At 41.9% G+C, this 13,235-nt stretch overlaps 1 protein-coding gene across 1 annotated transcript in view; it reads right to left on the bottom strand.

Moving 5' to 3' along the window:
• itpr3 (inositol 1,4,5-trisphosphate receptor, type 3) overlaps window positions 1–13,235 on the bottom strand; it is a 459,677-nt gene that overhangs the window by 368,390 nt on the left and 78,052 nt on the right. Inside the window, exons 8-9 of the mRNA XM_049754123.2 lie at window positions 6,553–6,699; window positions 6,330–6,425 (exon numbers count right to left, since the gene is read on the bottom strand). Coding sequence (XP_049610080.1) covers window positions 6,330–6,425; window positions 6,553–6,699 — 243 coding nt within the window. The remainder of the gene's footprint in view (window positions 1–6,329; window positions 6,426–6,552; window positions 6,700–13,235) is intronic.

Consider the following 13,235-nt stretch of genomic DNA (forward strand, 5'->3'; position numbering starts at 1 on the left):
TCTTGCCAGAAAGATGAGTCGGCATCGAGTATTTGTCTCTGGCCCCTTGTCTGGGAGAAGCACTGATGAGCTCCCTTCCAGACAAGGTTGAGGTAGGCGAGTTGTCGCGGCTAGCTGGTTTTCATTTCCAAACTTTACGCCATGCCGCCCAAAAACAATGAGGGCTACGATGAACTCAAATCATCCATTGACTTGATACGGCAAGACCTTACCACACTCTTAGAGCAGCAAGCCACCCTGCTCCAGCTAACGTCTGAACTAACAGACCTTAAGAAATTATCCAAGGAGAAAGATGAGAAAATCCTTGTAAGTCGCTTGTACGGAGAGTAGATGCACTGGAGCAGTACTCCCGACAAGAAGACCTCATAATCACTGGTCTTAAAACAACACACCGCTCCTATGCCAGGGCGACGGGTCCTCCGGATCCCTCGACAGATGACTCTCCATCGGACGAACTGTCAACGCTTGAAAATCAGGTAGTACAGTTTTTCGAGAGTAAGCATATGGAACTCCAGAAAGGAAACATTGCCGCTTGTCACACACTCCCAAGAAACCAAAAACGACCAAAAGATGCTCCGAAAATTATCATTCGGTTCGTCAATAGGAAACATAAAGTGGATCTTTTGAAGCAAGGGAGGAAACTAAAAGGAACGGGTGTTTACCTAAATGAACACCTCACTACGAAGAATGCTGAGATAGCCTGGAACGCACGGAAACTGAAGAAGGAAAACAAGATTCTCGCAACGTGGGTCAGAAACTACAAAGTATGGATTAAAACAAACGGAGCAACACCAGACGTTAAAACCCTCGTTGTGAGTGAACTGAAAGAACTGAAGATCTATGGCCTGGTGCAACCTAACATCTACAATGGCTGAACTGATGACCATAAACTGGTACCTATTGGACCCTCCTGACGAGAATGGTGGATTACAGCGGAGCACAACATGGCAAACAGAAACTGGCGGGGAGGACATCCAACTCAGGTAGACCGTCCCCTAACACCCTTCATGCCATCCAGTGACCCTCTCAATAATGCAGGAATTTCTGTCCCACCGAATCTAGACTCTTTATTATTTAATTCATTTGACCTAGAGAATGTAATTCTCTAGACTACAAAATAACATCTGGCCTGTTTATCTGTGATGTATCGGATCGTCTTCCTGTCTTCAATTTCATCCACAATGATAGTGGTCCAAAAATCAAAGGTTATACTGGTGATCAAATGAAATTCCGCAAATTTACCGAGAAAAACATGGTATCTTTTATATCTATCATCAGCTCTGTGTCATGGGATGAGGTTATCCTGTTGCAAGATGTCAACAAAGCCTATCACTCCTTTCTAACAATACTCACAAATGCATTAGAGTCCTCATTTCCTTTAATTTCTAATCGTAAAAATAACTCCAAAGGGAAACCATGGATAACGGATGAACTAAAAACATCTTCACGTAAAAAAAATAAACTTTATGGAAAATCTATTGCAAATCCCACTCCTATAAATATAGAAACATACAAGAAATATAAAAATAAATTTACAGTATTACTAAGGAAAACCAAACAAACTTACTATGCTGATAAATTTACTCAAGCCTCTGGTGACATCAAAACAACATGGAATCTTATCAACCATTTATTACATCGCAAAAAATCTAAAATATCTACCTCAAATGAGATGCTGGGGAAAAATGGAGCCCATTCAAACCCAGTAGATATTTCTAATGGTTTCAATGATTTCTTCGTAAATGTTGGCGCTACCTTGGCATCTAGCTTCTCAACCTCTGATACAAGCCCCTGTTGCCTAATTAAAGGGCAGTTTCCTTCACTCTCCATTCTTGACCCTCCTAGTGTTGAGGAGGTTCACAGCATTGTCATGAGCTTGAAAAACTCGGCCCCTGGACATGACGAGATCAGAAGCTTACTTGTTAAGAGAATCATCCATTCAATAATAATCCCAATAACACACATTTTCTCCTTATCTTTAAAATTTGGCATTGTACCCCAAGAACTAAAAATTGCTAAAGTCATTCCTATTTTATTACTAAGCTGGTGAGACAAATGAATATGGTAATTTTCGGCCTATATCCATTCTTCCATGCTTCTCCAAGATTCTAGAAAAATGGGTTTATTCAAGATTGGCAAAGCACCTAGAAACAAATAATATTCTTTACAAGCATCAATATGGTTTCCGTAAAAAGTTTTCCACTGAGCATGCACTGCTTCATCTTGTCAACCATATCTCAACAGCTCTTGACAATAAGAAATTCGCTCTTGGTGTCTTTCTAGATCTAACTAAAGCATTTGATACTGTCGACCATAAGATCCTTATCGCTAAGCTAGAAAGATATGGAGTGAAGGATTCTGCCCTGAAATGGTTCACAAACTATCTTGCCAACAGAGAACAATATGTATATTTAAATGGTTGTTCTTCCAACAGATCTAAAATACTATTTGGGGTCCCGCAGGGCTCAATATTGGGTCCTCTATTATTTTTGGTGTACATAAATGATTTTTCCATGTCTTGTTCAAATTTTCTCCCTTTGTTCTTTGCGGACGATACCAACCTCATTGCCACCCACGATGATTTTAATTCCGTCATTGCAAGTGTGAATGCTGAGTTGTACGCTATTACAAAATGGTTCAAAATAAATAAGTTGACACTAAATATAAAAAAATGTAACTTCATGATCTTCTGCAATATAAACAAATCTTACCCCAAAGAACAGACCAAAATTTACATAAACAATAACGAAATCCATCAAGTTACTAGCCCCAAATTCCTAGGAGTTATAGTAGACGAACACTTAAATTGGTCCGAACAAATTGATTTGGTTTGCAAAAGATCTATGAAAATGCTAGGTATTTTACGAAAAGTTTGTCCCTTGGTCCATCCTTCTGCTCATCTCACTCTGTATTATAGTTTCCTGTTTCCTTTACTCAATTACTGCAACATAATCTGGGTAGCCACATATCCAGCATACCTCAACAAATTACTCATTTTACAAAAGAAGTTCCTAAGAATAATCTCTTTTTCAAATAGATATGAACCATCGGCACCACTGTTTAGAAAATATTCATTACTGCCAATTGATAAAGTAAACATTCATCAAACCTGTCTACTCATCCATAAATACATATATAGGAAACACTGTCTTCCAGCCACTTTTCATAATTTCTTCACATTTGCATCAGACTTTCATTGTTATCCAACAAGTCAGAGGGACAATCTTCACCCACCTTTCTGTCGAACATCACACTTTCTTTTCTTAAACACTTGAATGACAATTGACTGCACAGCACTTTGTTTGTTTCTGCACTTTGTTTGTATATATAACAGGAGTGGAGCTTCTTACAAGCCCTAGGCTTCGTCTCCCTCCTTGCACTGTTATTTGTGCTAAACAATAAACTAAACTAAACTAAACTAAACTAAACTAAACTAAACTAAACTAAGGGCGGCTCGGTGGCGCACTGGGTAGCACGTCCGCCTCACAGTTAGGAGGGTGCGGGTTCGATTCCACCTCCGGCCCTCCCTGTGCGGAGTTTGCATGTTCTCCCCGAGCCCGCGTGGGTTTTCTCCGGGCACTCCGGTTTCCTCCCACATCCCAAAAACATGCTTGGTAGGCCGATTGATCACTCCAAATTGTCCCTAGGTGTGAGTGCGAGTGCGAATGGTTGTTTGTCTCTGTGTGCCCTGCGATTGGCTGGCAACCGGTTCAGGGTGTCCCCCGCCTACTCCCCGATGACGTCTGGGATAGGCTCCAGCACGCCCGCGACCCCCGTGGGGATTAAGCAGTTCAGAAAATGGATGGATGGATAAACTAAACTAAACTAAAGTAAACTAAACTATGAGAGCTTTAGCAGATTATGCTCCCTTAATCAATGGATGGCTGGTTTCTGTACAAATTTGTCCTCTTAATTTTTTTCCCCAATTTCAATAGAGCAATTCTGTACTTCCTGCTTGTGAATTTCAGAAGCACAGCACGGGTTTCTTAGGTAGCAGGTGGCATGGGACCACATTTCCAAGATCAGGCGTTATGTTTTTCTTTGATGAAAACTCCTCGACTTGCTTTTCCACAGATCGGTTGTCCTGCTCAACTGCAGCCACTGCTCGCCCTAGTCCCTCACTGCATAGGCTTGATCTTGAGACTGCTAATAGTAAAATAGCTCATAGTAAAAGTAAAATTTGAAGATTTGTTGTATCTGCTATTACTGGCTACACAATCCCGCAGAGCCAGATATTGTTTTTACTTCGCTGGGCCTATCACCCAGCTCCAATGAAGTTTGCAGCTTGATGTAGTACTTGATTTATTTTTTCGACAGTGCCTTAATTGGGGCTTACTTAAACATGAAGACTACTACTTGAGACTTGCTTGTGACTTGCATGTATGTGTCCTACTCCCACCTTTGGTGGGTATAAAGATTTATTGTGCCTTGTGCCATCCAATGGAAGAGAATTACATTTGCCTATCACTATTTGCAGCTGGGGGCGGCTCGGTGGTGCACTGGTTAGCACGTCCGCCTCACAGTTAGGAGGGTGCGGGTTCGATCCCACCTCCGGCCCTCCCTGTGCGGAGTTTGCATGTTCTCCCCGAGCCCGCGTGGGTTTTCTCCGGGCACTCCGGTTTCCTCCCACATCCCAAAAACATGCTTGGTAGGCCGATTGATCACTCCAAATTGTCCCTAGGTGTGAGTGCGAATGGTTGTTTGTCTCTGTGTGCCCTGCGATTGGCTGGCAACCGGTTCAGGGTGTCCCCCGCCTACTGCCCGATGACGGCTGGGATAGGCTCCAGCACGCCCGCGACCCCCGTGGGGATTAAGCGGTTCAGAAAATGGATGGATGGATAAACTAAACTAAACTAAAGTAAACTAAACTATGAGAGCTTTAGCAGATTATGCTCCCTTAATCAATGGATGGCTGGTTTCTGTACGAATTTGTCCTCTTAATTTTTTTCCCCAATTTCAATAGAGCAATTCTGTACTTCCTGCTTGTGAATTTCAGAAGCACAGCACGGGTTTCTTAGGTAGCAGGTGGCATGGGACCACATTTCCAAGATCAGGCGTTATGTTTTTCTTTGATGAAAACTCCTCGACTTGCTTTTCCACAGATCGGTTGTCCTGCTCAACTGCAGCCACTGCTCGCCCTAGTCCCTCACTGCATAGGCTTGATCTTGAGACTGCTAATAGTAAAATAGCTCATAGTAAAAGTAAAATTTGAAGATTTGTTGTATCTGCTATTACTGGCTACACAATCCCGCAGAGCCAGATATTGTTTTTACTTCGCTGGGCCTATCACCCAGCTCCAATGAAGTTTGCAGCTTGATGTACTTGATTTATTTTTTCGACAGTGCCTTAATTGGGGCTTACTTAAACATGAAGACTACTACTTGAGACTTGCTTGTGACTTGCATGTATGTGTCCTACTCCCACCTTTGGTGGGTATAAAGATTTATTGTGCCTTGTGCCATCCAATGGAAGAAAATTACATTTGCCTATCACTATATGCAGCTGGGGGCGGCTCGGTGGCGCACTGGTTAGCACGTCCGCCTCACAGTTAGGAGGGTGCGGGTTCGATCCCACCTCCGGCCCTCCCTGTGCGGAGTTTGCATGTTCTCCCCGAGCCCGCGTGGGTTTTCTCCGGGCACTCCGGTTTCCTCCCACATCCCAAAAACATGCTTGGTAGGCCGATTGATCACTCCAAATTGTCCCTAGGTGTGAGTGCGTGTGCGAATGGTTGTTTGTCTCTGTGTGCCCTGCGATTGGCTGGCAACCGGTTCAGGGTGTCCCCCGCCTACTGCCCGATGACGGCTGGGATAGGCTCCAGCACGCCCGCGACCCCCGTGGGGACTAAGCGGTTCAGAAAATGGATGGATGGATGGATATATGCAGCTGGCATGGATAGACAACCAAAGATACATTTCTAATCACTCAAAAGCTGTAAATAGTATTACAATAACAACAAATAATATTGCTTATTAATAATAATTCTGGGCCAATCTGTAATGTGTTCATTTAACTTTTTACTTAGAATCGAACTATACCGTGGATTTAGTGAACCATGGCGTTTGCATGTTCTCCCCGTGCCTGCTTGTGTTTCCTACTACAATCCAGAGACATGCATGGCAGGCCGATTGACCACTCTAAACTGCAGGTGTGAGAGCAGATGGTTGTTGGTCTATGTGTGCCTTGTGAATGTCTGGCAACCATTTCTGGGTGTCCCCTGCCTACTGCCTGAAGTAATCTGAGATAGGCTCCAGCACGCCCGCAACCCCCATTAGGAAAAGCAGAAAATGGGTAGACAAATTCACGCATGCACAAACGCACACACACATTACCTCTGCTGCCAGGTAATTTCCAGTGGCAAGGTGTTTGAAGCGATACAAACTGTTCCAGTGTCCTGCCCCTCCGCGACACGGATCGTGATGGACAACCTAGAACAGTAATCGGCAAACAAGAAAAGGAAATGACTCCCACCTATCACAGGAGAACAGTTGTACTGCCATTCTTAATAAGTTACCAGGGAATACTTTATTTTTCAAAGAAATGTTATGTTCCTACCTCAACCTCCCACAGAGCATTTGAGCTGGTCGCCGATGTGGCCGACTGTCTCAAGGTTGTGCGCAGAAAAACGTGAAGTTTAGACTTGTACTCGTCACATGTCAGAAACTTCTCCTGCTCCGCATGAAACAAACGTACCACATCGCCCTGAAAGAAACAATGGTGTCTTGTCAAAATGCTGTGCAGTTTTGTCCAAACTTTGTATCATGCCATAATCTGAATTTGGTTAGCCCCGCCCACCCTTAAATCGATTTTATGCTAACTCTAAACAACACCACATCCCTTCATTTGGCCTGGCATTACACCACACTACTTTCTTTGCTATTCCATTCCAGGAGGCTCTGAAAAGGCAAAGGCACCCAGGAAAATGTGGGTGGGGTTTGGGCAGGATCAATTACTCAAATACAGAAAAAGAGAGTAACAAAGAGTTTTAACGTAAAATATATACATATATCCATATAGTACACACACACACACACCCACACATATAGTCAAACCTCTGTTTTCGACCACAATCCGTTCCAGGAGGCGATTCGAGAAGTGAATCGGTCGAATTCCGAGTCTATTTTTCCCATCACAAATAATGGAAACGTTTTTAATCCGTTCCAAGACAAAAAAAAAAACGCCATTTTTAAGCATATTGTCATTTGCGCATTTGTGTCCGATCGCGCAACTGCAGCGCACCGCCGAACGCGCAACTGTAGCGTGCCGCCGACTGTGCAACTGCACCGTGCATTATTGTGACAGAGCCGTCGCTGAAATTTAGAAAATATTTTTAAAGTCCTGATGTACTTTCCAAAATTTAAGTGGACCTCAGTGCGCAGGGAGCTTAATTTGGTCCGATCACGCAACCGCAGTGCGCCGGGCGCTCACTGTCGCATTGCTTTAAGAGTGTCTTTGTGTTTTAGGATGGCTTTACTGCTCCCATTTGCTTTCTTTGGAGGCATGATTTGGGGTTAATACAATCCTCAAAGTAACGAAAATACAATAACGAATGGAGTCAGTCGGCATCAGGGCCGCGCGGTCGGGTTTTCTCGGGTCCTTTCGGCTCATCTCGCGAGGTTCGACCTCCGAATTATTTTCGACAACCGAAGCAAAAAAATCTCACATTTTTCGTTCGAATTCCGATTTGTTCGAGAACCTGGACATTCGAAAACCGAGGCTTGACTGTATTCCAAAAATATCACGCGAGGGGCGCTTCCATTTTTTTCATTCCAAATATTTACACTTTTGCCAAAATTAATAAAATTCCAGCCAAATGTTCACCATTCATTCTTAACAGCACATTCATCATTTTCATTTACGCTATTCCCATTTGCACAAAGTTGAGAACATGTCGTGAGTGCACAATAGTAGCGAAGAAAACATTCTCAGCAAGGTTCGAGGTTTGACTGTATATATATAGGACTGTCTCAGAAAATTTGAATATTGTGATAAAGTTATTTATTTTCTATAATGCAATTAAAAAATCAAAAATATAATACATTCTGGATTCATTACAAATCAACTGAAATATTGCAAGCCTTTTATTATTTTAATATTGTTGATTATGGCTTACAGCTTAAGAAAACTCAAATAACCTATCTCAAAATATTGGAATATTTCCTCAGACCAAGTAAAAACAAAAAAAATATATAACACCAAAACAAAATCAAACATTTGAAAATGTCCATTGATGCACTCAGTACTTGGTTGGGAATCCTTTTGCATGGATTACTGCATCAATGCGGCGTGGCATGGAGGCAATCAACCTGTGGCATTGCTGAGGTGTTATGGATGCCCAGGATGCTTCAATAGCGGCCTTTAGCTCATTTGCATTGTTGGGTCTGGTGTCTTTCAGCTTCTTCTTTACAATACCCCACAAATTCTCTATGGGGTTCAGGTCAGGGGAATTGGCAAGCCAATCGAGGACAGTAATGCCATGGTCAGTACACCATTTACTGGTGGTTTTGGCACTATGGGCAGGTGCCAGATCATGCTGGAAAACAAAATCATCATCTCCATAGAGTTTTTCAGCAGATGGAAGCATGTTGTGCTCTAAAATCTGCATTTACTCTGGACTTGATGAAGCACAGTGGACCAACACCAGCAGCTGGGATGGCTCCCCAAACCATCGCTGACTGTGGGAACTTCACACTGGATTTCAAGCAACTTGGATTTTGCTCCTCTCCAGCCTTTTCGTCAGACTCTGGCGCCTTGACTTCCAAATGAAATACAAAACTTGCTTTCGTCTGAAAAGAGGACTTTGGAACACTCTGTGACTGTCCAGTGCTTCTTTTCCATGGCCCAAGTCAGACGCTTCTTCCGTTGTCTTGAGTTCAGAAGTGGCTTGACCATGGGAATACAGCTATTGTAGCCCATTTCCCGGACACGTCTGTGAACAGTGACTTTTGATACCTGGACTCCAGGTTCAGTCCACTGTCTTTGAAGCTCCCCCAAATTCTGGAAGTGACTCTTCTTCAAAATGCTGTTAAGGGTGCGGTCATCTCTCTTGGTTGTGCAGCGTTTCTTGCCACAATTCCTCCTTCCAACAGACTTTTTGTGGATGTGCTTTGAAACTGCACTCTGAACAGTTTGCTCTTTGAGAAATTTATTTTTGTCTCTTACCCTCCTGATGGAGGGTGTCAATGATGGTCCTCTGAACAGCAGTCAGATCAGCAGTCTTCCCCATGCTTGTGATTTAGTTTAGTGAACCAAGCTGAAAGTTTCTCAAGGCTCAAGAAACCCTTGCAGGTGGTTCGAGTTAATTAGACGATTCAAGTCATTAGTTGAATACCCTACTAGTATACTTTTTCATAATATTCTAATATTTTGAGATAGGATATTTGAGTTTTCTTAAACTGTATGCCATAATCAGCAATATTAAAATAATAAAAATGTCGAGTTACATGGTGGATAGGATGGTAAAAGATGATGCGTGAGTGTGTATTGGATTTGGCCCAGACGAATTGGCTAAGATGAAATTCCAAATTTCAAGGCTTGACATGGAAGACCTGAAGAAGGGGGCCTGAGTAGGGGTTATTTAAAAGTTAGTTCTTTAAAATTAACTATTGTTAAATTGGTAAAGGGGAATTTGTTGGTTGAACCAGTAAACCTCCATTCCCGTTCCAAATTTCACCAGAAGATGGTGCCAAAGTCAGATTGACCTAACATACAGTAGTAAATTAATAGTTTAAAAAGTCATCGATTAGATGTTTTGTTTTGTTATAATATACTTTGAAACTGCTTGAATATTTTAATTTGCTAAGTAGGGAAGCCCATGCTCACCGTTAGGTAATGAGAAATGAGACGTGTTAATTACAGTTAGAGTAAGCTGCAATATACTTTATTTTATTCTGCTTTGCAATATTGTATAGTTAGTAGCAACTTGAGCAGCATCATAGCACTGATGTTTCATTTACACATGAATGTATTAAGAGTTGAGTAAGGACAAGGGGTTGACAGGGATACCGTGGGTGGAAGACTGCAATCCCACACTTGAGCTTGACCTAGAGGTCACCAGCTTGTCAAAATACGTTTTGAAGATGCTTGAGTGTTTTAACCTGCTAACTAAGAGAATCCACGATCATAGTTGTGATTATGTGTTAAATTGACTATTGTGAAAGTATGTGTTATTATTGTCACGATGTTTGATCAGTATCAAACATGTATGTAATATTGATGTTCCAATTGCACATGAATGTATAAATGTGAGCGAAGACAAGGAGGCAAAAAGGATTAATGGTGATACTAAGTAGTGGAAGACTGAGATCCCACACAGGAGCGTGACCTCGGTCACGTTTTTCCAGTTGAGGCATAAACAAAATGCTGTTTGACGGAACACAAGTCAGAGAAAAAAACATTTGCAAATGTCACGTTGATAGACAGTTGACAATATTTGGGAGTGGGAAACAGGATGAAGCATCCCTGAGAAAATTGTTACTTCCGTGAGAACATGGTCACCTCATTTGGTTGAATCCCGTTGAGACTGAGATGCAGGTGCAGTCTATTCTGGAAGCATTTGGGTCATCTGAGGCCAATGTATGACATCATGGAAAAAAACTGGCACGTGACCAATCAGGCATAGTACCCACGAACTAGACTGGTATAAAAGGTTCGTTCGGACAAAGAGCATCGCTCTCTCTCGCCCGGTGGGCTCTCCCCGTCAGGGTTTTGCCCCTGCGGCTACTGCCGTGGGTCGAGAACGCCGATTAGACAAAGATAGATTTAATTCTTTCTGAGATTAACCCTAGTTCCGTTAAAATTAATTTATACTATCTTCAAATTGGATTTAATCAAATTTTAAGCTCAAAGACAGGCTAGGAGATCCAGACCTCGGTGCGGGAGAGAGGAGCCATTATTAGGGCGTCGTCATCTCCATTCTTTAGGCCAGCCTGTTCTTTTAAACAGAATTTGGATTTTGGAACAAGGAGAACTGATCACTCGACTTTTTCACCAAACAGCCTTTTAGACCTCTAGCCCCTTACACTTTTTTACTATATTTTTGGAGTTTTCAATCGAGAGAACTTCGAGACTGAATAATTTTTGCTCTATTGAGAATGGTGAGTGGAAATTATTGTTAGTTGTTCGAACAACTGAAACTTGTAATTCTCTTTCTTGCGTATTCATTAAATTTCTACTTTATAATCATTTAATTTTGATTAATGATTATTTTGATCTTTTATGCTTTAAATCTCTTTTGTTTCTCTATCATAGTTATACTTTAAACCGTTCAGTTATTTTTTAAATGAAGACAGCTTTAATACTTGACATCAGGGAGTGTCAGAATCTGGTTCGAAACCGTTAACTTAAGCTAAGCTAGTGTGCGTGTACGCTAGTGAAAATAAATGAGTTCTCGCGGTCTTAACAAAGACAGCTTAACTATTCTGAGCGGATAACAAAAGCAACAATCTTAATAGGAAAGGAGAGCCGCTGAAACGGTCGCGATCGAGGAGATCCTGGATCTCGACAAAGTAGTTACTCAACCCTCGGGTTTCTTTGATTTCAGCAGGACTGGCATCCGGAAATGACGGAATTAATCTAACAATAGATTACTTACCTGAACAGCTGTTAGACTCGGAACGAATCTTCTTTCCGTACCGTCTTAAATCAATTCTCGTCTCCCCTACAGACTGCGTTACTGCAGAGGGGCTAAAGTACAGAATTTACCCTTTAAACGGAGAGCCGGTCACTTACATCAGATAAGTACACGACTGACAAAAGGCTTGCAATGTGTCAGTGGATTTGTAATGAATCCAGAATGTATGACATTTTTGTTTTTTTTAATTGCATTACAGAAAATAAAGAACTTCATCACAATATTCTAATTTTCTGAGACAGTCCTGTATATATATATATATATATATATATATATATATATATTTCTCCAAATGTTCGTTTAAATTCCTTTTGAGGTCCGTTTTCGCGTGTTAGCACGATCGCGAATTAGCATCTTTCCGCTAACTCGTTAGCCTGTCCAGTACTTTTTGTTAACATGTTACACGCACACACGTATAATATTCTGCCGAACCCCTGAGGCCGACTCGATCGGTTCAATCGAACCCAGGTTAAGAACCACTGTGCTAAAGCCACCCACAAACCTTCCCCTGGAATCCTTCCATTAAAATGAGTCGCCCAAGGAAAAGCAAGATGGACACTGAGTGCCAAGTGTTTAAAAAATAGTGGACAATTTGGCTCGACGTATGTGACGTGACGTTCAGCCACATGAACATCAGCATCAACCCGTCACAGATCTAGGTAAACGGACCAACACCTCGGATATCTCCTAAGAATTGCCACAACAAATTTTACTCCAGACTATGACGCACTAGCAAAAAAGGGAGACCAACAACACTGTTCCCACTGAAAATGAAGGGGAGGCTCTCAAGTTTGTTGTAAAAAAATGCATTTTGAATATGATTTGTACAAATAGCAGGGATTGAAACTAGCGACCATTCTCATTTTTAAACAATGCAGGATGCTCAAGGACATTGATGCACCACCTGTTTGCGACTAATCTTAACCTGTAAAGTTCTTAAGGCTTACTTTAAGGAAATGTTTCCCGCTTCCTCACCTCTGTTACCAGGTGTTTGTGAGTTAAAACCCTGCTCTGATTTTCAGATACCCCTCACCGTGTTGCCGTTTTGATTACTTTATTTGGATGTATGCTTTCACCGATTCTTCAAGATGATATATTTGGTCGGAATGTTTGCCGTTTGATGTGATCTCATAAGATAAACATCTTTCATTAATCTGACCTGCAGGCACTGAAGTGATGGAGACTGTTATTCATAATAACAGTGTCGTATTTTATGAGAATCACTGATAGCAGTTATTTGGTGAATTTTCTTTTTTAAACGCTGTTAATAAATGCATTTGTTTTCAAAAAACATTTCTTTGAATATCCATGCTTTACTATCTACTAAAGGCCAAAATCTTTTATGCAATAACCTTTACAGGTCGTTTATATTACTTCACACAAACACTACATCCATCTGCTCCTGGTTCGGCCCTCCGGTCCAAATTTAGAACCCAGTTCGGCCCGCAAGTCAAAAAGTTTGCCCACCCCTGCCTTAGACAGATCTGGGAGGACATCCCACAAGACACCCTCCGTCGTCTCATCAGGAGCATGCCGCGACATTGTCAAGCATGCATACAAGCACATGGGGGCCACACATGATATTGAAAATAATTTTGAGTTGCAG

Source organism: Syngnathus scovelli, chromosome 2 (assembly GCF_024217435.2).
Source record: "Syngnathus scovelli strain Florida chromosome 2, RoL_Ssco_1.2, whole genome shotgun sequence".
In the NCBI taxonomy this organism is placed as follows: domain Eukaryota; kingdom Metazoa; phylum Chordata; class Actinopteri; order Syngnathiformes; family Syngnathidae; genus Syngnathus; species Syngnathus scovelli.